The sequence below is a fragment of the Triturus cristatus genome, chromosome 9 (assembly GCF_964204655.1).
Source record: "Triturus cristatus chromosome 9, aTriCri1.1, whole genome shotgun sequence".
Lineage (NCBI taxonomy): Eukaryota > Metazoa > Chordata > Amphibia > Caudata > Salamandridae > Triturus > Triturus cristatus.
In genome coordinates, this window is record NC_140592.1 from 919,690,545 (window position 1) to 919,716,312 (window position 25,768).

Below are 25,768 nucleotides of genomic sequence, written 5' to 3' on the forward strand. Positions count from 1 at the left end.
AATTACACTAACATATATAAATGAGCAGTGATGCGCAATTATAGTACCTACAGCTCAGAGGCGAACATTCTGGCCTGCTTAATTTGTCAGGCTTATAATCAATAACTGATTTACCTGCCCTATACACCCCCATCTGACAGTGGGTCATCCCAATGATGACCGTGTCAAGTCTGACACACAGGATCAGCAACAATAATCAAAAATGAAGAACACACGAACCTGTCTTTTTTTTATAAAAATGAGCTATGAATCTTCGTACACAATGTACCCTCATGTCCTAGTCGAAGATGCATCTCCCATCTTTCCTCACAGACCCGTAACCACTGGATCATTTATCCAATGCAACTGGTGGCAGCTTGTGGCCACAATTCAAAAATGTCTGAATTTGAAAATCGTTTTTATATAGGCATATAGCCCTTAAAATTCCAAGCAAGAGCAACATTTTACTTTCTGGCCAGAAGCAATATAACATTTGCTAAAAAATAAAACAAATCTTCTCCATAGACATTTCCCCGGGGCACTGGTTTTGCACAGAATAGAACAAGGGAATCTTTCTCGACTTACATTTCTCAGCTGCCCTGTCTTATCAGAGAAGCTAAAAATAGCCCCTCAGCGCGGCCTGAGCCTGGGCTGCCAGCCAACTTTTTTTGTTTTTCCTACTCCTGGCCCCCAAGGCTCTCCGGCTGCAGGCATTACACAGATGCGATGTCAGAGAAGCTTTCTAAGCAGTGCCTCTGTTCTGCTCCTCTCACCGGCCCCCACCTACACTGGCTACAAGGTCAGAATCTGTCTCCGATTTCTGTATCACATTCTGCTCTACACAGCCCCCACCTTCTCCTCACTCTGAAGCTGTCAAAGACAAAAAGACTACTCAATTCCATAAAAACTGCAATAATTCGCCCAATTGAAAAATTATTTCTACATACAATTTGCACTCAGGGGGTCATAATCTTACCGACTTGACCCAGCACATTGGCTCACTGGACCACCAAGAACACAAACCTGTATTCTTGAACAATTTGCAAATTCGAAATACCCACAATTCTTTTTTCAAGCTAAACTTTTCACTAATTATTTTTTCGTTAACACTTTGTACATTAGGGGTGTCATCAAATCACAGGTGTTGCTCCTTCTCTAGCTACACCCCTCTCAATTTCCTATTGACAACGTAGTCAAATGTTGGACCATGTAAACACCAGCTATGCGCTGTTCGTTTGGTGGGAGGCTCAAGAACCTTTGGGCTACTATATCATTATTATATGTATCGTGGTACTTGCGGTGGCACTCTAACTGGTCTTTCTACTGGGGCCACTCTTGCTAGGTCCTCTGAAAGGACGGGATAAATACCAGCAACGTCAGTATTTCTTTCTCTGTCAGCCTGCGCTCATTTTACCTGCTTCACTTCCTCCTGTAACATCTTTTCCTTGGCTTTTCCAGACTCCAGTCTACTTCTCTCTGCTTCGTGAAACACTTACTCTGTCCTCCTATGTGACTCCTTGCGCCAAAACTCAATGGCATCCTTCCGAGCTGGTCTACATTTTCTCTTTCATAAGAGTGTTTCGTTGTCTGTCTACTTGTTCTGCTTTTACTCGGATACCTTCCTCAACTAATACGTTTTCTCGGGCTTTGTCTGAATCCTCCCTACTTTTCTCTTCTTTTCTGAGCGCTTTCTCTGTGCGTCTATGCGATTCTTTACGCCATAATTCAATGGCATTTTTCTGTGACTGTCTGGCTTTCTTTTTCCATAATGCTTCTTCTACTCTCATGATGCAATCTGCATCCCATGTCCCAACAGCGGGCCATCTCTGATTCTCTGCTAAATCCTTGGTGTAGTCCACCCACAAATCGAGATATAATACGGCATCTAGGCCATGTTTATGGTACATAAAGTACCCTGCAGTGTCCCTAGGTGGAATAGGAACGGCTTCCTCGAGTATTCCTTTTCTAGTTTTTATCTGTCTTAATTTTGAGAATAACGGCATCCTAAACCTTGCTACTTGATTCTTACTCGGACTTGAACACAATTAATACAATAAACACAGTAATGAAGATCGAACAATCACTCATACCACGACATTTAAAACACATTAAAACATTTTAAAATGAACAACGATAATTAGAATAAAACTAGCTAACTGCATAATACTAGATGTACTGCTAAACAGTACAGATACACTGCTAAAACAGTGCAGACCAGGTCTGTGTACCCAAACCCGTCTTGACCGGCACAAACCAATGTGCACGTCTAGATGCGTCCCCAGCAACGGTACTCACCGGGAAGCACGGAACGGAACAGAAGGCCTCGGAAACTCTGGACTGGACTAGACCAGACTGGACTGGACTCGACTCGTGACGTGGATACTTCGGAACTTCAGAATCTGGTGGGCCTCTGTATACCTCGGACACAGCTCTCTCGCAGGTGGGCTCTGGGTAGGACAATCTGCGTTCCTCACCGCCTCGTCTGGATGCCTGGTCGCAGTCCGTCCCCTTCGTTGGCCTGAGGGAGTTGGCGGGAAGACCCGCGACGTGCGCGCTTGAAGTCCGTCACGGCTATGGAAGGGGGCAAAACTGGACCCTCATCTCCGGCGTGTGGGGAAAGAGATTGAACTGTTCGGGCGCCATTATGTCGTGAATAAAATATTACGCTCTCAGAATTTCAGTATATAAATAAGATCATGCATAAAGCAAGAGGCTGAGTCTGTGGTATCAGGTTCATAAAGGGCTTTATTCCAATAACTCGAGTCAAAGGGAGAATATTACCATCACCACAAAGGATCTGGAAGGGACTCAAAAGTATTCTCAATATTCTCAAAACATTATTCACAGAGTACAGTATATATACATTTCTCAATTGTACGTAAGCAAAAGAGCAAGAGAGAATGAGATAAGAGCATGTGGGCGTGTAAGTAGGCGTGAAGGTGGGCGTCCATGTGGGCGTCCACTTGATGATAATGGGTAATTTGTCATGTGTGGGTGGATACCTGGAGGGGGTTGCGTGATCTGCTGGAATTGTACTGGAACTTTGCCTTACTTGTGCTCAACTCGAGCATGACGTGTAACTGACGTGGGGAGGGTTGCTATGCAACCGGACAAGTCTGGAAGTGAGGCCTTCAGTGTCAGGACGACCAGCACATCTTGTTTTATCTGATATCTGATGTCTGGAGCAGGGACTGATTCGTGACATAGGTTGCCCATCACCAAGAGCCAATGTGGCATTTATTTCTTCGTTTACTGCTGAAGTCTTGCACGGGGGCTATGGGCTTTTCACTGACGTGAGCTTTGTAATCACACAAAAAGAGACAGAAAGGCTAGGCTTTCTCCTTTGCAGATGGGTCATGTTTATATTCCTCCTTCTCCAGGCAGGAATGTATTTCTCGAGGAGCGGAGCAGATAACTTGAAGGCTGAATACAGTTTTGGCAGGCAACAGGCCGGGTCAGGCACCGTTAGCCGCGCAGGAAGTAAGACAAAGGTCATTGATACAGATGCAGGTCCAGGCTGGAGCATTCAGAGGCAGAAGGCAGGAAAAGGCTTGATGGCAGAATTCAGGGCCTAACTTGCCAGAGCTGAAAAACGTGAAAAGTACACCATATAAAGACGGTGGCAAGGCATACTTAGGAACGGAATATTCGACCCATTCAGGGCGGATCTGAAAGAGGACATATTGACGTTGGACACAATTGTATTTGCGTCTTCATAGCTTGAAGTGGAGGGAACATACATGTACTTGTAGCATGTACATGGAGCCGTTGGGGTCTAAGATAGGGGACACAATTGATCATAAAAATTCATATTTCCTCTTGGAATGGTTGCTAATATTCCTTTTTCTGTATCTCAATGGTCATGGTCTCGAAAACATCTATCTATGTCACTAGGAAAAAGTAAAAAATGGATAAGTATACAAAATACGCTAAGTCCATCCATCTGTTATTTAAGTGATCTGACACCAAAACATAAAAGGATGGTGTATGTACTCACTTCAGAAAGGTGTGTACCTCGATTCCAAAGTCAAAGGAAAAGAGTAGTAGTTAGGTAACTGAACCGGATCCTATCCTTCCATCATTAATCCTATTTGAATTCTGTCCAAGAGTGCGAAAGATAATCTCACTCCCTCGAATAATGTCAGTTGTTCAGATGCCTAAAGATAAATAATCCGTTGTAATTATTAAAATTTAAGCACAATATGCACAAAGAGTTCACTAAAGAAATGTTTAAGCAAAAACCCCCAAGTAGTTCTTTTTTTGATTTTTGAAAGACATGAAAAAATAATATCTTATATGGAATAGTGCATCAATGGGGGGCCCAAAAAATGCCTTAAAACCTCCATGTCTCATTCCAAAGTGACACAGAAAAGAGTGTATACATGAAGTAGATTCAAGTACCAGCCTCTTGGGAGTTAGACAAAAAACAAGAAAGGGCATTAAACTGCATCAATCTTGGGGGAGTACAGGAGATCAAAGTTAGGGAAAGTCCCATCTATAAAAATCAGAATGAACCAGCAAGGTTTGCTAAAAATCCCCCCAGAAAAGCAAGTAGAGAAGAACCAGTCCGTCTACCTACCCGATTCCACATATGCCTACGGAAGAGTCATCATGTACGTCAGGAACAGCAGAACCAGTCGAACCAGGCATGCTGTTTTTATAGGGCTAAAGGTGCATCTTCATTTGATGCACCTGAGTTCAAGTCCTAAAGCGTTAGGTCAAATCCAGCCGGTGTTTCGGAAAAAACACCCGCCATCTTAGAAGGGTAAAAACGCCCCGCATAATCCGCAAGAAACCGGTATCTATGTCATTCCCTAATAATCAAAAAGATCCCCTAGTAAGTAATGTGAAGACTAAATTACGACGGAATTAAAATCAGATTCGTAACTAGATGAAAGTCGGGTAAATATTAACCCGAATTTAATATCGTATGTTCAAAATCGAAAAAGCGTCGCCATCTTGAAAGGGTAAACTCACCCCATATCGATATTGAGAAGAAAAGGCGCATAAATGAATCATCCGTTACCAGATGGAACTAGTCAAATAAACGGTGAGTATAACCTATGTGGACGCAGATAATTAGATGAAAGTCGGGTAAATATTAACCCGAATTAAATATCGCATGTTCGAAATGGAAAACGCGTCGCCATCTTGAAAGGGTAAACTCACCCCATATCGATATTAAGAGGAGAAGGCGCATAAATGCATCATCCGTTACCTGATGGAACTAATCAAAAAACAATGAGTATAACCTATATGGACGCAGATAGTTTTGTGGAATATTATAAAAAACGGATTTAAGTGAAGCGGCCGCCATCTTGGAACGGTAACTCGCCCTATTACACCATAGGAGAAGTAGTCACATTGACTGGTACTGATGAGGGAAAGTGCCCGACGTAACTGCCAGTATACAATAATACTGACCATGGTAGGAAAGTTGAGGGGAATATTAAGAAAAAAATATGTACAATCGCTACTTTAAACAGAAAAAGATCGTAGCTAATCATTCAGCCCAACTGGAAAAAGTCAACAGACACACGGGTGCCCCCGTTATTTGTGTGGCTGGTGTGGGACATATGCATATTCGTAACAAATGACCATAGTAAATATTCAGGGTCAGAATAGAATAAGTTAATGTAAGTAACTATCTGGTGTGGGATATATACACGTCCACCACCCAAAAACCACATCAGAAATTTAGGGTCAGACATGAATATGTCAATGTCCAAATACAAACCAAAGCTGGTATTCGACATCAAGACAAAAGGGGGGGCAAATGACTATCCATAGGAGCAAGCACGTAAAAGAACACAATTGGACTATTTGAAAGGCAGGGAGTCAAACATATCAAAAGAAGTTGGAAAGGAAATAATTGCAGTCAGGATTGAGAGAAGGTGATGATGTAATAAGACGAGTGCCTGTGCTGAGCAGGCACAGAAAGCACAACAAAATGGATACTGGGCCTCCCACAGAGTATCAAGCAATGACTGAGCTTCCAAAACTATAAAAACAGTGTGCACTTGCCCAGTGATTAAAATGGCACACCACACCAGTGCAGCTTCAGGACGCCTTCTACATGAATATGTGACTTCATTGGAAGGTTCACTGGCAATGGGGGCAAAAGACAGGTGCTGTAGGGGCCACCATGGTGCACAGCACATGCAGGCTACGTGATGGAGGGCATGTCGGTGAAGGGGTTGCCAGAGTGCACAGATGCATGCCGTTGGACACCGCAGGGTGCAGACCGGGCTGTCTCTCCTCTCACCAAACAGAGGCAAACTCACCTAATTGCCTGTGATTTCTAAACTCCAAGTAAAATGGCGGGTCAAGCTTATGTCACAGGCTATTCGGCATATGCCAGCGGTGTTGTATTATGGATTAACAATGTCTCATAGGGTATTAATTAAAGGTCAATTTCAGACAACACAATCAATTGACGAGAGCAGAAGAAAAAGGGGAGAAAACCAGGGAGACAAAAAAAAATTGGTAACTTAAATTGTATTTTAGTAAATGCTGGCAAAAGTCAAGCCCTGTGATATGCCTCGCCATGCCGCCAGTGGACTCTTCTAAGTAACCTGCCAAGCAGCTGTTTGGTTTATCGCTACTGAGAGCGATCACTTGAGAGTATTGCTGGATCCCCTGGGACTCCCAAATCTGTCCCTTCCAACAGAACCTTCTCAGGTCCAATTAGTACCGCTTTTGGACCCCACACAACCGGAATTTTTGCCAGTTGCGACTCGTCGCCACTGCCATATAAGTAACAGTAACCTGGTCCTGATGATGGCCTAAATACTTCTACAGGCCGAACCGCTGTCGACTTCTACAGCGGAAATGTTGGCGCTATTTCCTTAAGGATACCCCACTTGATTACTTTTTTATTCATTAGCATTTATTGTTCGAGCATCCTACCTATGTAAATTTTACTTTCACTTGTTATTTGTTGCGCCCCTTCCTATCGCTGTTTATACTTTCTCACGTGTCACTTGCGCCATCACAATCCTTCACGATCATTTGTGCACAGTATGCCACAGGTTACATGCCATTTAATGTAACACAGTGTCCCCCTTCCATATGTTTGATTATATGTAGCTGAACATGACAAGACTATGCATTTACTAAAATACAATTTATTTTACCCCCCAAAAATGTTGTCTCCCTGGTTTTCTCCCCTTTATCTTCCGCTTGATTGTGCTGTCTGAAACTGACCTCTAATTAATACCCTATGAGAAATTTTTGCATGTTACAGATGATTGCCCTAGTCTCTATAGGGTTTATGGGCTACCTCCTGTAGTCTGAAACTGCGTATTATGGATTAAAGCTGATGTTCCCTTTGAAATGTACTCAGTTGAAATTGACACCAAGTGATGATATGTATTGGTGAAGGGACACCCATATTGAAAATACTTGATCATAGGGGTCTCTTATTCTCAAAATATTGATGAAAGGACATTTGGTGTCAGGTGCCAACTCATCTCTCAGATTGGGTCCACAACCCCTGGATCATCAGAGGAGATTTTAATTGTGTACTGGACTGCACTTGATCTTGAAAGGCATTTCATTCCCTTCATTGGACTATATGCAGAGCGTGTTGACTTGGTTTGGAGTAGGACCATATTGATATCAATCGGTTACTATCCTTTATGAGTGCCAAATGGCCCATGAAAGAACTGGGCATTGAATTTTTGATTCTTTTGCCATGGTCCGGGACACCCGCCAAGGCTGCTCTTTCTCATAATGGCTTTTCCCTGTCGCTGTCAAGCCCCTTGCCACTCAGTTGTGACTCCTTGGAGCCTATTGAGGGATACAGAGGTGCAATAAAAATAAATACAGTGTCGCTATATGTAGACAATTTACTGTTGTATGTCCTCTTCCAATGCCTAAGAAACATCAGAATCGAAGGACATGCACTTCAATGGATCTGCTTTTACCTGACTGGAAGAATTCAGGGAGTCAGACTGGCACCGTACATCTGGGGTTGCCACGATCTCATCTGTGTGTTTCCGCAAGGATTCTTCCAAAGCACGACCCTCTTCAATGCACATATGATCCATTTAGTCAGCATCATCCTCTCTGACAACATCAACGTCCTCTCCTATGCTGATGACACTCATCGCATTCTTTCCCTCATGGACAAGACAAACAGTGCCCTGAACAAGTTCAATGACAGTATGGCTGAAATAATCCACTGGATGAATAGCAACTGTCTGAAGCTGAACACCAACAAGACTGGAATCATGATTTTCAGGAAGAGCACTTCCCCGGGACTCCACCTGGAGGCCAACTGAGCTAGGACCAACAACACTAAGAACCAGAAGAATCATCATCAACAGCAAACTCAACATGACCTCTGTAAGAAATTAGGTTATTGGCTGGGGGAGGGGGTGGACGGAAGCCCCACTCAGGCAACAACCAGAATCCTTGTCAGGGTGAACCATAAAAGCCACTAAATTAATCTGTGCTTAAACCTCTGGTAGCTTAGTAACAAAGCAGTCAGGCTTAACTAAGAGGAAATGTGTAAAGTATTTATGCTGCACACCAGCAGTCAAAACACAACACAAGAAAAATCCCAAACTAATTTAAATAATAGAGTAAACGTTACCAAATTAAATGATGTCAGAACTACAAAAGTCCAGTCAGTAGAACCGGAGATACACAATGTAAATATTTTAGGAAAAAATAGTGCCTGATAGCACAAAGCACCACTTGCGGTCATCTAGTCATGTTGGAGTCGGGGAAAGTCACAAGTTGAAGTAAACTGCGCAGGAGTGTTACTGTTAGAAATGGGGGTCTCTAGTTGGCACAGGTATACACTTGTGACAAGCAGGGACTCTCAATTCTAAGTCAGGATAAGGGGATCACCCTTTCAAATAACCCCTGCTCACCCTTTAGGTAGTGTGGCGCAAGCAGTCAAGACTATTCTCAGGGCGCTATAGGTTAAGCATTTGTGAACACATACAGTATTGCAATGACACACCACAAATGGACACCAGTCAAGGTTATATCAAAAATAGTTCTCTTTATGTAAGACTTAGCACAAGACCAGAATAACGATTAAAAATGACCACAGTATTATTTCAAAGTTCAATGTTCTTGCACAAAGGCTTAAAATGCAAAAATAGGCTTCTTTTACTCAATTCTGCTTCTTTTCAGGCTTTGTACGGTTTGTACCTGGGTGTACGACTCATCCGCATTAAAAACAAAGAAAGTACGAGTCAAACAATCGGTGCGGACTCCGTGGTCCGGGACGTGCACACTGTGGTGCGAACTGAACAAGGTACCTTTAGTTCGTGGGGTCCGCGACGGACAGTGCGGGACAAGTTGATGGGTCCGGGTCGTAGTTCGGCAGCGTACTCGGTCTGGTCCGGTCGCAGCGTCGGGACGCGGCGTTGGTACGGGACCTTTCAGAGGTACGGGTGGATGAGCCGGATCAGCTTGCAGAGTCCGTGGCGTCGGCGTTCGGGCCGTACCTTCGGTGCGGATCAGCGGCGACACTTCTCGACGCCGTACAGCGTACGGGGATGATCAGCGTACTGCGGCTTCTCGGCTCTGAGTACGGCACGGTGCAGTACGTTAGCAGCGTACGGACCGTACCTGCGGGACAGCGAAGCTTGAGTCCGGCGTACAGGGTCCGGCAGCCAGGGATGTACGTCTCAAATCGGCGGGGAAGGTGAGGTGCAATGCAGCCGGGAGGGATACGGTGCGTACTAACGCTTTTGGTTCAGCGTAGACACACGGTGCCGGGCGGCAAAGACACAGCTTCGCGGTGGATGTAGTACGAGGCGTACTGGGGCCAAATCCAACGGGAAACAAGCAAGAATTGTCCAGGCAACTCAGTTTTTGAAGGCAGATGAGTCCAATGGTCCTGGGACTCAGTTCAGGGGGCAAGCTCTCTTCCAAGCCCTTGGAGATAGATGAAAAACAAAGTGCAAAGTCTCTTTCAGTCTTTTCCTCTCCTTTCTCAGCAAGGCACCAACTGCAGGCCAATCCCCCAGGTCAGGGAAAGTTACTCCTCCTTCAGCTTCTTCCAGGTCCTTCTAGTCAGGCCGAGTTTCTTCGTAGTTCAATCAGGATCTGATTTCTTAGGAGCAGGGCTCCTACATTTATACTTAGTTACTTTTGTCTTTACAGGCCAGGGGGGCCTTTGCATAATCCCAGTCCAGTTCTTTTCAGTGAGGAGCACTTTGTTGTTGAGACTCTGGCTTCTTCTTTCAGCAGGCAGGGCAGAGACATCAGACGCTCCCCAGGGGGTGGAGCCAGCATTGTGGAGGCAGAGCACTGACCTATTCAGAGTCAAGGTGCACTCCGCCCACCCACCCTGGTGTAATCTTTCTATTCACCACCTGGCAGCCTCAGCCTGTCCCCTGGAACATCCCAGCCCTGTCACTCAAGCTACACACAAAGAAGATAGCCCTCCCCTCCAGAGGCGGACTGAAATGGTTAAGCAAGCAAATGCTAACTTTCTAAAAGTAGCATTTGCAAACACAGGATATTAAAATAAACTTTACTAAAAGATATATTTTATTATTCTGAGTTCAGGCATACTAAACACGAATTTCTACCATGCTTCCTGAGCCTGCTAGGATTATAGAGTGTTATAATCTAGCAGCCCATTCTGGCCTATGGAGAGCAGGTAGCCTTCAATAGTGAAAAACGAAAATGGCTGTAATTCACTATTAGGACATGCCACACACCTCAGGGCATGTCTTACCTTATCCTTACAATGCACCCTGCCCTAGGGCCTACCATATGGGTGACTAATATGAAGGTAAGGGAAGGTTTAGGGACTGGCAAGTGGGGACACTTGCCCAGTCAGCATGACAGTACCAGACTGCATGCAGGTTCTGCAATGGCAGACCTTAGACACATTTTACCAGGCTGCTTCTGTGGGTGGCACAACCAGTGCTGCAAGCCCACTAGCAGCATTTGGATATACAAGCCCTTGGCACCCCTGGTGCACTCTACTAGGGACTGATAGTAAACCAAATAAGCCAAACATGGAAGTCAATTCACATAATACATTTTACCATAGGGAGCACTTGCACTGTGGCACTGGATGGCAGTGGCACAGTGCCCTGAGCAGCTAACACCAGCACAAAAATACATTGAGGCACAAACAAAAATGGAAGGGTGACCCACGCCAACGGTGCCAGGTCTAACAGTTACCATCTCAAAGTCCAGCATAAAGAGTTCCGTTCATGATGGTGGAGGCTGCGGGGAGCAGGGAGTGTGTTGTGGATGGTCATCATTGTAGTACAAAGAGCAGGTTGAGCGATGCTGTCTGTCATTGTTTTAGCACGATGAACTGGTCAGGCGTTGCTGACAGTCATTTCTGAAGGTTCAAGGTGGCATGCACCATGGGCTATCACTGTTGTAGTGCAAATTTCACATCTCAGATTGCCAGACATTGATGGTAGTCACTGTAGCGCGAAGAGCAGGACTTCACCAGATCTTCACGCTGGTGATCGTCATGGTACCCAAACTTCAGGATTTCACCTTGTCTTCTTGGAAGGAGCTCAGCCGGATGCCAACCAAGGGTCCAGGGCCTGGAGGCACCACTTTGGGATCAGGAACTCAATCCAGCAGATGCCAGCAGGCCTCAGGCATGTCCAGTTCCCAATGCAGGTCCAGCTGCAGCAGGTCTGCTGGGCAGATGCTGGGAGGTCTCTAGGGCTTGGTATGCCCCTGTAGCTCAAACAGGAATTCAGTCAACTGAAACTTGGAGTCACTCAGGTTAGCTTGAGCTGAAGGTAAGCAGTACCAGTCTTTCTTCCGAGACAGCAAGGCAGTCCTCAGCAGCAGGGCAGTCATCTGGCAACAGGGCAGCCCTTGTTCTTTAATGTCCCCAGGTCCAGGAGTGTTCTGATGAGTGAGTCTGAAGGTCCAATATTTATACCTGGTGCTAGCCTTTATGTTTGAGGGAACACCTTGTCCTGTCCCTACATCTGGTTCTGGAAAGATATTATTTTCCCCTGTCAAGGTCCTAAGAAGTCTGGTGTGACAATACGCTGGTCTCAGGGTTCTGTGTGTGTGCCAGAGGCAAGCTCTTTGAAGTGTGAGGCAGGGTACAGCTCCTCCCTCAGACATCACATCAGGATGTCCCATCCTGCCCACTCCTAATCCTCTTTGTGTCACTGAGGGGAATACACAAACCCATCAACAGTGCCATTCACAGTCATGTGACCCAGGACACAAGCAGAAGGTAGAAATGGCTAGGACAAGAAAATGCCAACTTTCTAAAAGTTGCATTTTCATAATTGTGACATTAAATCCGGCTTTACCATTAAAAAGGCTTTAGAATTACAATTCATTTGAGTGTAAACAGCATATCTCTATCTGCTCCCAATCCAAGGTTAGCCGTTATTAAATGTAATGAGGTAACCTAGTGTTAGTCAATGGGAGAAGACGTGTAAACCTAAGCACAAATGCCCAACTTTTTAAATACACTGCACACTGCCCTGTTATCCTTTGGGGCCTAACTTAGGGGTGACTTATGTGTATTAAAATGGAAGGTTTAGTCCTGCAAAAAGGTTTATGTTGGCAGATCAAAATGGTAGTTCAAATCTGCACTAGAGGATGCAATGGCAGGCCTGAGACATGTTTTAAAGGACTACTTGAGTGGGTAGCACAATAAGTGGTACAAACCTGCTAGTAACATTAAATGTACAGGCTCTGGGTACATGTAGTAATTGATACTATATGTAAATTAATTGTGCCAATCAGGTGTAAGACACTTTTACCAAGTTTTAGGGAGAGAGTACAAACATGTTAGCACTAGTTAGCAGTGGTAAAGGGCACAGAGTCCCAAAGTCAACAGAAACAAAGTAGAAAAAGAAGGAGGGTTGAAGGCAAAATGTTTGGGGTGAGCCTTCAGAGAGGGTCAGGTCCAACAACCACCCAAGGCAATACCATCACTGCCCCATGTGTCTGAAGATGCTGAGGAAGACCTTCATATGGCTCCCAATCAGCACCCGGAAAACCCACACACACCCTTGTCACAAGTAAGCTGGACTATTAGAGGACCCTCTGTGCCAGGATCAGCAAACAACTCACCAGAAGGCTGCAGACCATTCAGAACATGGCAGCCAGAATCCCTCTCAAACTACTATGCCGCACTCACATCACACCACAGCTGAAGAAGCTCAACTGGATGCCCATGTAAAACAAACATACATATTTCAAACTCTTCACCCACACTACATAACACTAGCTCAGCATACCTCAACAATTGGATTTGCTTTCACAAATTTTCCAGACTACTTTGCCGGTCCGGATTCCTACTTTCACAGGACCCACGCATATGAAAAAACAGATCCGGTAGTTGAGCATTCTCCTACTTTGCTGCTAAAGCTTGGTTTAACCTTCCGCTACACATAAGAGTAACCTCATCACTTCCTGAATTCTGCAGGAAGCTGAAGACCTGGCTTTCAAGTAGTCCCACTAGGCCCTAGGTTTGGCTAGACTCAAACCTGCTCACCATCAGGATTCCCTCTCGAATGATAGTGCACTCTACTAATCTGCATAACATAACATAACACTGTATGTAAAAGACACCGGAGAAGACCTATCTTCCATTGCACAACAATTGGAGGACTTTTACACAATTTTGGGCCATCAAGTGAATTGGGCCAAATTATGTGTCTTTCCTTTATGACTAGGATATAATCTCCCTCCTTTCCATAAAATTGAAGCCTAGGCTAATGCAAGAATCTGTATCGTTTAGATAGAGATTAATGTTTATCATGCAACTAAGGATTTACAGGAGGGAAATTTGAGTAGAGCGGTTTATGGAATCTGTGGACAGATTATGCTTTTGTCTACTCTCCCTTTGGGGGTTATGGGCCTGGTTGCCCTAATTAAAATGGTGATACTTCCTCAATTTCTATATTAGTTCACTAACCTTCAATTATTTATCTCTTGCTCTTTTTTTAAAAAGCTCGACCAGTTGCTTTACAGCTGCATTGGTGCTGCAGGATACCATGGAGTAGACTTGTTCACCATTAAATTACCTGTAGGAGCTGTGGGTCTTTGCTTCTCTGATTTTGAGAGATATTATTTTAGTTGCTTGAGTAGAATGGGTATCTCGATGGCTGTCAGGCTGCTCTCTGACTGAAATAGGATTTAGTATTACCAATTACAGAGATCGCTCACTTCATTCCTTACTAAATGCCCATGGACACACTGCCCTGTGCTGCTTCCTACAGCCCTGTAGATTTTATCAAACTCGAGTGATTACGTTGGGAGACTTGTTTATTAATGGGGATTTATTAGATATTCCTGCACTTATGAAAGACTATAAAGTCCCCTCTGGTCAATTCCTTACATATGAGCAAATTAATTTGTACTCCGAGCCCAACTCCACATTCAAATTTTGGAGCCTATCACGCATGAAGTATGTCAGGTGATGTATGCTTTGGGTGATGGTGATAAACTGATCAAATAGCTCTGTCGGGCCCATGTACATTACTGGAATCACAGCAGAACATCCCTGGGGGAAGCTTAGGAGGCAGACTTGGCCAGGCCACTTCAGGATTCCGACCGGCTAAGAATATTGGATTCCCACATAAGGAGTCACGTAAGACCAGGTTTAAGTATATCAGTATAATATTTTGAACAGGGCATATCTGACACCAACACATATTAATAAAATATTCCTTTGCTGTGGTCCTGAAGTTCCTTTTCCTCCTACTGGGCTAAAAGTTTAAAAACATGGACTCGTTTGATAGGTTATCCATTAGTGCACTCTATAGAATTTTTTCTACTGAGTCTTTTCTCTCGCCCCAAAATCCGATCCACTGTTTGGTCCTTGCCAGGGCAGACTGGCAGGCTTTAGGGCAGTGCAACTGGTGCGGCCGCACTGGGTGCCGACCTGAAGGTGGCGCTGACCTCAGGTGCTGTGTTTTGGAATAACTTACAATTTAAAAGCAGCTGATGCACAGTTCCTTGTTGCTCCAGATTTCAGGCTGTTATAAAAATGTCAAGATAACTCTTTTGATTAATGTTTCTGCTAGAGAGAGATCCGAGTCTTGTCTAGTGGCAGTTTTGACTCTCCATAAAGTAGCACAGAAGGTTAATATACCCCTGCAAAGATCAGGTGTGTATTTAAAGTGGATAGCTGAGTGGATTAGTAAATCTAGCCTTTACCAGCACTCTAAAACAAATGAAATGTATGCGAGAGAAGGGCTGTGGACAGATGAGGGGCGCTTTTGCCTGGTGGTAGTGAGGGAATATGAGGAGGAGGTCATGGGGGCGCCATAATTTGGTAAGGGTGGTACTGTTCAGCTCTCTCACATCCACGCAACACAGTACAGAAACTTGCCTTGCAGTGCTGCGTTGCGTGAACTATTAGTAAATATGCCCCTCAGTATTACAGTTATGTCGAAATCCAATGATTAAGTGTTCAAAATATCATCACTCAGGTAACTGTGTGAGCAAAGTAACTTTGCCGTAAATCATTAAACAGTAAATGTTGAACTAATGAATATAAATACAACAAGATTGAAATATGACACTAGTCTTACGTTTAGAAGACCATTGCTTTTTGTGGGAGCACAGTTCATGGTTGCTCTGAAAAATTGCTAACAAGGGCATTGGGTTGTCGCGTTTGTTTTTATGTGATATTTCAGCTCCCTCATCCCTTCAGGAATTCTTCTCTTGTCTCATATGATGCAACATTATGGGTCTTATGAGGCTTTTGTCACACAGTGTCTTCGTTCTGACCTTCAGATTTAGTTGGTTTATGGAGATTATCCCCAATGGGGTGGCACTGCTGAGTAGGTATGCTTGTCACGGCTTAGGTGAGGTGCACATTACCTCATCTGGTGCACGGCGGGGACCCAGGCCTGATGCATGTCAGTGCCAGGGCTGATGTGTGTTGTTAGTGGGCTATTTTGTAGTAATACTGTTTTTTGGGTTAGTACTGCTGTACCTGGGGATGTGTTCACCTGTCACATTGCTTCTGTTTGGCTATTGTCTTGCCTTCATGCCTATGTGCAGGGGCATAGTGAACCCCTCAGCTTCAGCAGCTATGGAGGGGATGGACATTTTTGTAGGCCTCTTATCTGCAACTTGACAGATAAGAGGTCTTAATTACCTTAAAGTAGGAAAAAAAGGTAGAGAGAAAGATGGACGAGTGGATGCATTAGAGGGTGCAAGGATGGCTGTATGAGTGGATTAAAAGATGGATGAGTGGTAAAAGGATGGATGAGTGAAAGGATGGGTGTATAAAAGGTTGCATGGATGAATGGGTGAAAGGATGGATGGGTATGTGAAAAGAAAGATGTGTGAAAGGATTAACGGATGAGTGGTAGATGCTGTTGCTGCCATCAGGGACTACATGTCCCAGGAACCACTGACCACTGGCTTCTTTGGAGGCGGGAACACAGCTACATCATGCTACAAAGCACTGAGGGGCATCCTGCTGCCGGGGAGATGCTCTTGCTGCCATCAAGGACTACTCATCCCAGGAACCACTGGCCATCGGCTGCTTTGAAGACAGGGCTACAGCTACATCGTGCAATAAAGTGCCCAGGGGCATCCTGCTGCCGGGGCAACATTGTTGCTGCCATCAGGGAATACGCGTCCCAGGAACCACTGGCCACCGGCTGCCTTGGAGGTAGGGCCACAGCTACATTGCACTACAAAGTGCTGAGGGGCATCCCGCAATGCGAGACGAACGCGGGATGTGTCTGGGTGTCGGCCAGTGAAAGACTGGGCCAAGAGCGGGCCTGTCTGCGCCCGTCTCTAGCTGGATGAGGCTAGGCGGGTCCTGCTCTTTTCTTTTTTCAACATTCTATGTATTCTCTCAGTCTCTCCAGAAGGTAGGCGTATTTGGCTGCAAATTTGCACATCAGGGACTTCCGTCCCATCAAAGATTTTACTTAACACCCAGGATTTGGCGAAGGATGATGCAGACAAGGTTCTAATCTCTCATGGCCACTCCAGTATCTTGTTAGAATCAGAGCCTATTGTTAAAAGGAGAAAACTGTCAAGAAATCGTTAACAGGGGCTAAGAATAACACCATGAGTCAGGGCCAACTTTCTGCTTGGTGTCAAAAACAGCATCAAACCCAGTTGACACAGACATTAGATCCCACAAACATGGACACAATCAATCATGACACCTTATACGGGAAATTCAGCTCTATTTTAGAGGAAAAGTTTAAACCAATCATAGATCGGCTAAAACTTATAGCGAGCAGTCTGATGGCCAGTTTCAGTAGGATATCTATCCTTGAAAGTGCCATAATTGCACAGACACATACTATTGACACTGCTGTTAATATAAGTGAAACCAATGCTATTAAAAATCTGAATGCCCCGGTTGTTACTTTGCAGTCATCTAAGGGCATTAACAGACAGTGTCCATCTGGGCAGATACCGGCTCTTCCTGTATGGGTCAGATGGATGGAAGGAATTCTGAACTACCAGGCACCAAAGCTCCCATCAAGTTAAAACTGGAACTTGTCACAAGCCAAATAAAGATATATTGGACCTGCCCCTACGTCCTAGTACTTGCTGGAGTACACTGTCTTAGGTATACCCAAACTAAATCATGGGGGTAGTTACGTAATAAAAGTATGGACTGGCTTACTAAACATAAACAGTTTAACCCTATTTGCACTATGAGATTCTTATGGTGGGGAGGGTGAGGTGGGTTGGTTGCCCTAGTAAAGATATTGGTGAGACTGCATCGTTGTGAACTTTCGCAGACCATCTAGCGTAAGAAACATATTGAGATTGCATGAGAACGTTGGTTGTACTGACACCAGAATATGTTTCCTTCAATACGTTTATTTTTAAAAACCAAAAGCTTTGGGAGCCCCACCAAGTACACCAAGTTGTCAACTTTCTATGGCAGCTCTTGTACATTAGGTTCTCAGTCTTAGGTGACCTTGATGGGTTGGATTTTTCTGAGGCCCAAATGGGCAGATAGGGAAGAATTAGCATCCCTCTATCAGAAAGAGAGCCCACTCCGATGTCTCCCCATGCTCGGGCAATGTCTTGGGTCGGGGTGATTTAGTGTTGAAGATACTGAGTTGAAATGTGGCTAAGATTTCAATACCCAATTGGTTATTGTTTACAAAACAAAAATGATATTCTCATGTTTCAGGAAACCTGGGCGACACAGGAAATATCAATTGATGGTTTTGAGTGTCATAGCACTTCAATAAATCAATCAATCAATCAGGGAATTGTAAACGCGCTACTCACCCATGAGGGTCTCAAGGTGCTGGGGGGGGGGGGGGGGTACGCTGCTCCATTCAGCCGAAGAGCCAGGTCTTGAGGGTCTTTCTGAAGGTGTTCACGGAGGGGACGCGTCTGAAGTCTCTGTTAGCTCGTTTCAGGTCTTGGTTGCGATGTACTTGAACGATCTTCCGCCGGATCTGGCTCTGTGGATGTGCGGGGTTTCAGCCAGTGCGGGGCTTGATGATCGCAGGTTTCTTTTGGGTACGTGGAAGTTTATTCTGTGGTTGAGGTATTTGGGTCTGTTGTTGTGCAGGCATTTGTAGGCGTGAGTGAGGATTTTGAAGGTGACTCTCATCTCCACGGGGAGCCAGTGGAGTCGCCGCAGGTGTTGGCTGATGTGCTGGGAGATGTCGAGGACGAGTCTGGCAGCGGTGTTCTGTATTGTTTGCAGTTTGCAGAGTAGGGACTTGTTGATGCCGGTGTAAAGTGCATTGCCATAGTCGAGTTTGCTGGTGATGAGTGCGTGGGTGACTGTTTTCCTCGATTGGGGGGATCCAATTGAAGGTCTTTCAGAGGATGTGGAGGGTGTTGAAGCAGCTGGAGGTGACAGCTTTGACCTGTCGGTTCATGGCAAGTAATGAATCGAGTATGATGTTGAGGTTCTTGGTGTGGTCCGAGGGGGTAGGTGGGCTTCTGAGGGCGGTGGGCCACCAGGTGTTGTCCCATGATGAAGGGGTGGTTCCAAGGATGAGGACTTCTGTCTTCTCTGCATTGAATTTTAGGCAGCTGTTGGTCATCCAGACTTTCACTTTGTGCATTCATCTCTGGAAGTTGAGTTTTGTGGTGGTGGGGTCTTAGCTGAGGGAGAGGATGAGCTGGGTGTCGTAAGCGTAGGATACGATGTTGAGGCCGTGTTGTCAGACGATGTCTGCTAGGGGAGCCATGTAGATGTTGAAGAGGGTCGGGCTCAGAGATGACCCCTGTGGGACTCCACAGGTGGTGTCCATGGGGAAGGAGAGGAAGGGCGGTAGTCTGATCCTTTGGCTTCTTCCAGTGAGGAATGAGCGGATCTCGTCTGGGGCAGTTTCTTTTATGTCGGCGTTGTGTCGACTTGGCAACCCGTTCCAGATCGGGGTGAACATCAGGAGGTCTGACCATCTGGGTGAACATTTCTGCAGGGGTGTGCAAAAATAAATGAGACTCATAATGAGAATTTCCAGGTTGTGAGGTACAAGAGGGGTAAGGTTTTGCACATAATTAATTTTTATATTAATGATTTTATGAATAATCCAAATACCAAATTTCCCATACTATCCAACTACATCACATTTTCATAAAGTAATGTTTGTGTTAAAGGGCAACTGGCAAACTTTTAACTAGCAGGAGACTTTCACACAAGGCTTATTTCACAAGTCAACCTCCCGAGCACCTCTACTGCAACCCCACTTATGTCCCGAATAGCACAGATAATAGGGTCTCAGAGTTGGCTTATTTGGCCTCACAGCGGCTACATAATGTTATGGATATAGAAGGCCTAAATGACCCACCACTATCCACTTACAGGGCCAGAGGTTGTTCCTCTATAATAGACTATTTTTTTGTATCATTTAACCTTGAGGAATTATTGTTGTATGGTAAAGTTCTCCCATCAATTTATGGGGACCATGATCCCATTGAAGAAGCACTTATACTGTCCCGTAAGCCCAATTTTAAAATGGAGTGTGGAGCACAAAACCTCGAAACAGTCTACTGAGGGTTTGAGATTGTTATGGAGAGCAGTGGAACCTATCCAACTGTTCATAAAATGGTAAAAGAGACTTAAGATCTGGTCATGGCTTGTCTAGCCGAGAATGATAATGGCCATCATGTGGTTGGTGCCTTTACACAGCTTTGGTTGAATATTAGGAAAGGGGTACTGAGACCATCACGCCCAATTGAAAATAGACCTACGTAGTTTAACCACAAATGTTCCGTGGCTAATTGCGAATTACGACGGACCCTCACGGCAAATCCTAAAGACCCTTTGGAGGTGGCATCTCTATGTAAGAAATATAAAGATGTTACTACCAAGAGGAAGAAGGAAAAACTAAAACAACAATGGGATTCAGTAGTCTTGGTGGCAAATAAAAAGAACAGTAAACCTCTTTGGACGACTGTATCAGATATGAGATGAATGAATCAGGTAGCGACCCCAATTAGCTGTAATATCACTAGTGAGGCTTCTGAGGTGCACTTTACAAATATATATGTTGCTATCAAGCAGAAAGTGAACCCCCCATGTCCCCCGATTGCGATGGAGTGTTGTTACCTTTGAGTGAGGTTGAAGATACTATTGGGCAGAGTATAGGGGGGAAAGCCCCTGGCCCGGATGGGGTACCAATCGATCTTATAAAGCATAATCCGATTTTTGGTCACTGCTATTCCTGAATGTTTTAAATAGTCTTGCCCGTTCTCCATTAGCAAACTCATGGTCTATCATAGTTCCTTTTGTTAAAAAGGGTGATCGCTCGCAACTAGGTTGTTACAGGCCCATTTCTTTAATTGACAATGCAGTAAAAATTATGGGTAGGGTTCTGTATTACAGGATCAAGGAGTGGGCAGAGGAGAAGTCCTTCTTGTACCCTTCTCAATATGGATTTAGGAACAGGCTTGGCACAGTTGAGCAGTGCTTGACCCTGAATCTGATTATCTGGAAATTTACTGAAGCCAAACAGCCCACTCTATATTTGGTTTTTATGGATTTTACCTCAGCTTTTGATTGTGTCAACCATTCTAAGCAGTGATCAAATCTCCTTACCTGTAGGATGTATGAAGCATTGGTGCACTTTTGAGGTCACTTGCACAAGGACAAGAAGGCTAGCATCAGAATAAACACATAGGGGGAGATTTCCAAAGATATTGGAATCTTTCATGAAGTGAGACAATGGTGAGTTTTAGCACCGCTTTTATTTATTTCCCGTATTACAAATATCCACCCCTTTTTAGTAACCAACTCACCAGACATCTCAAAAGCTAAAGGGTTCCTTTTACCCTCTCTACTGTATGTAGATGATGGAGGGCTGATGGCATGCACACCAAGAGTGCTGTGTCTTCTAGTACAAGGATTTGTGGACCTTATGGACATGCTAGACCTACGCAACAATTCACAAAATCCTATATCATGGACTGCGGTACTAGGACTCAGCTCTTGTCCACTCTCTCTGTTGGAAATAATAGTTAAAAATGCAATAGCACTGTTTCATATTTTAGTTTAAATGTTGCTGCTAATGAGTCATGGGCCACCCATATTGCTTACTGTAGGGATAAACTAACAAAGGCTATTGGCACATTGTTTAGCCCGCAACCTGGGGGTGGGGGGGCTTACATGTCCATTGTGCAAGTTTTCAAAATGCAGTGTATTCTGACTGCAACATATGGGGCAGAGGTATGGGGTATCTCCAAATGCAATATTTTTCAGACTGAAGAAAATAAGTTATGTTGAAAGGTTCTGGCAACTCCCATTTCATCCTCCCATGTAATTTGCCACAGTGAATTGAATCTGCCATACATAGAAGATTATATCAGAGTACGCCCAGCCTTGTTATGGCTAGCAGTGTAGAAAGAAAAAGGAGGCGAGTCTTGACTGAGATATTATTATGGACTGGCTTAGTTGTGACAGGGGTCTTGAGTTTCCCTGGTTGGCTGGAGTGGAATTATGCTTGCGAAAGATCGGATATCAGCATGTTTTTAAGGACCCTGAGGGCAATAATAGCATCCACAAAAACAGTTACAGCAAGCCCTGTTTAAACTTGCCCACAATGAAAGAATGGTCATAGAGAGTAGGAAGGTGAGTGTGGCAGCATATCTGAATATTACAACAGACTGACCAATTGCAGAGTACCTCATCAATGGGTCGCTGGGAGCGTAGTTTACTGTTCTGCTTTAGGGCTGGTACCATCAAATACTGGCTATGCTTCCCTTTGGGCTTCCAAGCTAACCTTTGAGTCACTGTTTTGTCCATGCAATGGGAGTTCAGGTCAATCTATATTGCATTTTCTATTTTTGTGTGTTTTTTTTCTATGTATACAAAGCACTTTTTGCTTCCCTTGATTGAGAGGCGCTATATTAATGAGTTCACTTTTGGATAAGGATTATTCTTCTGGTGGTATTAGCATATTCCTCTTGCTTTGGAGGTGGTAGAGTAACCTTGGTGCTTAGTGGACACTGGGAGGACTTTCCCAGGTTCTTGCTGCCCTTTTGATGATGGCTGGTAAGCTGTTTCTTTCCCGTTATTGCATGTTTGCTTTATGTTATTTATGCTTGGTAGGTTATTGCAACCGTTTGATGCCTGCTTTCAGGCATACAGATCCACTTGAGATAACCATCACTGGTGAATTTCAGTGTTTTTTTCATTTAAAATTGTATGTTTTAACTGTCATTTTCACCTCACGATAACACCCCTTTGTTTCCAGCACATCCAGGCCATTCTTATTGCCTTGAGTGACCTGGAAGAGTTCACACTGTCATATTTGTATGGGTGTTATGGCTAGTAGGTAGTGTTAGTACCGGCATTTACCAACGCTGCAGGTACTGTGGGTGGTGCACGCAATTGGGGCATCCTGAGATATATCTTAGGCCCTAGAGCTTTTTTTTATTTTTAATTATGGACTGCATACTTACCATCCATCTTTCTAACCTTTTTCATTTTCTTTTTAGGCTGTTCACAAGGCAATGCTAAGCATTGACGAGAAAGGCACAGAAGCAGCAGGCACAACTACCTTTGAGATGATGCCAATGTCCCTCCCCCCCACCATCAAAGTCGACAGACCTTTCCTGATGTTGATTTATCACAAGAAAACCAGAAGCACCCTCTTCATGGGAAAAATTGTGAACCCGACTGCAAATTAGTCTTACGCTTTTTTTTTGCACTCTAATTTTACTTTTAAATGTCTCAAATAAAATGGCATCATGCCGTGGCTTCTCCCTTGTGAAACTGTGGCCTTCAATGGAGCTGTGAAAGTTTGAACGTGTTACACATTTTTCAAAGTAAAGATTATGAAGAGATGTGACATCAGTATGGCACCATGACCAGGTAACCAGTGGATAAGAGTTCAGTTTACCTTTATCGATCCGTGTAACAACCACACAAATGAACAGTTTCACTCTTCATTGGTAAGAAATTGTGGGCCAGATGTACGACCCTTTCATTTAGCGCCTCGCAATTTGGGACTCATTGCAAGTCGCAAATTGCGAGGCGCTAAATGAAATGTACAACATTGTTATTCCACGGTTTTGCGATTCCCAATGGGGTCTCAAATTGCAAGACTCATTAATATTAATGACCCTCTGGCAATTTGAGAGCCCATTGGGAATGCCAGTCCTCCCAGGAATGGTGGTCTGCTGGGTACAGCAGACCACCATGTGTGGGACTGCTTTTTAATAAAGCAGCTTTTTAAAAAAAAATGCTGCCCATTTTCCTTAAAGGAAAACAGGATGCATTAAAAAAAACAAAAAACGTTTTTGCTTCATTTTTTAAGGGCAGGCAGTGGTCCGTGGACCACTGCCAGCCCTTAAAAAATATTTTTAGAGACGGGCACCAGGTGGAAGGAGTCCCCTGGGGACCCCTTCCAAATTGTGACTGCTTTACCACCCTCTTGAAGAGGGTGGTAATTTGCGAGTGTTTTGCGACCGCAATTGCAGTCGTAAAACATTCAAACATAGCATTGCGGACACAATTAGGAAGGGAACGCCCCTTCCTAATTGCGATCCTCAATTCCTAAATAGCGAGTCGCAAATAAATTGCAACTCGCTATTTAGGAATTGTACATGCCAGCAGTGATTTTGCATGTGCAAACGGTTTCGCAAACCCATTTGCGCATGCAAAATCACATCGTACATCTGGCCCTTTGTCTTACTCTAATGGTGCCACAGCAACAACTTTCCAGCATTCTACCCTCAGACTTCCACAGCACACACACACACATTTTGATCTACACTGCTCTTAAGTGCACTCATGGAATCCGCCACACAAAAACCCTAACATGCGGTCCTACAAAACTACCAAAGATGGTGGGGCCTACGTCTCCTAAGGAAGATTATGAAATGTATTAATTTAATACACACTTTTCCAAAGCTCAGATTCTCTGTCTCATCAATGTTCCCATATTCATTGGGCGACATTGATCACATCCTGTACAGTCCATACCAGCTCTACTCCACTCCGCTTCGTATCACTATCACCTTCTTCAGTAGCATTTTTGGATGCATTTCACTCTTGATCCAACATTTGTCATCCTTCTAACTTCTTTTCCGACCTACACTAGAAGTTCCATATTCCAGTTTCTATCTTCTGTTCTCCAACCTTACCGCATTCCCAAACACACTGTGTTTGTATTTCATGGTTCCTTTTGTTTACGCTGATCTGTATTGTTGTCACCATGTGATCTGCAAACACAGAAGCCTTTTTTGTTTTTTTCTGAGCACCCCCTCAACTGCGGGTGTGTCCTGGTGTTCCTGTGAAGTAGGCGGGACTGAGATATACCACAATATTAACAGCCTAATAGTTGTTAGTCTGCGGTATTCGTGTGACGATGCCCACTCACTTGCAAGGGGTCTTTTATGAAACCTCCAATTAAAGATTAATTATCCACTGTTTTTCTTCTCTTGAGATCAGAGTTAGTGTGCCTCCTGGTGGCCTCTTTGGCTCTGTACTCACACTCATAATGCGGAGTGAGCATAGAGGCAAATAGTTTTACACCTTTACATCGGGCTCACCCTCTGCAAAAACACCTTCAAGATAGGGCTATATGTCACACGGCGCTAATAAGTATTACAGACATGGGTGCACAACAGTATGTGGCCCCTTCTCCAACACCGAAGTGTCCCAGAGGTGCGGAATGAGCGCGCATATGCCTGCTGCACCCCCAGGGCAGTCTAGGTAACACAGCCTTGGTGCTATGTTTCATGGGGAGCGTACACAGCAGTCACAAGGTGTACCGGGCCACACAAAAAAATGTAAGGCACTGAGGGCCTTGAAGGGACTGGGAAACACACGTTTGTGTCTGTTGTACTCAGCCCCATGCAACAGACAAGGAAAATGCCACTCAATGAGATTCACATTAGGTGTAGTTTACATCAGAAAGTCAAAATACAAGATGTGCTACGAACCTCAAAGCAAACCTTTTGAAAACTGAAAACTTGTGCTTTATTTTGGGACTTTAGGCAAATAATAAAACAAGCATTGGCATAGCCAAGAGGTCTCGCTTTTGGGGCCTTATAAGTATTTAGTTATGCAGCACAATATCCTTGGTGCAACAACATCAACTGTTGCGTGGCTACACACTTATAAGGTCCCAAAGGCGAGACCTATTGGCTATGCCAATGCTTGTTTTATCTCTCCTCATCTGCCTTCTCATGCTCTCTTCACTTGCTGCCCTCATTTTCAACATTGAGAAATCAAATAAAAAGTGAAATTGCTTGCATAGCATTCATTATGGAAAAGCACACTTTAAAAGCAATGTGTTAAAAGTAAAACAGATACTTCTGGATAAGAAAAGCGTTCCCAATGTCCCTAAAATGTAGGGGTGGGCAGAATTTGCGTAATCGCGTTACGCAAATCTCCGCG

General features: G+C 44.4%; 1 protein-coding gene across 1 annotated transcript in view; it reads left to right on the plus strand.

Annotated features, from left to right (window-relative positions):
- The window catches only part of LOC146799057 (alpha-1-antitrypsin-like), a 130,828-nt gene extending 107,701 nt beyond the window's left edge, over window positions 1–23,127 (plus strand). Inside the window, exon 5 of the mRNA XM_085626463.1 lies at window positions 22,861–23,127. Within this exon, the coding sequence (XP_085482589.1) occupies window positions 22,861–23,052 (192 nt within the window). The 3' untranslated portion in view covers window positions 23,053–23,127. The remainder of the gene's footprint in view (window positions 1–22,860) is intronic.
- The last annotated feature ends 2,641 nt before the right edge of the window (window positions 23,128–25,768 follow it).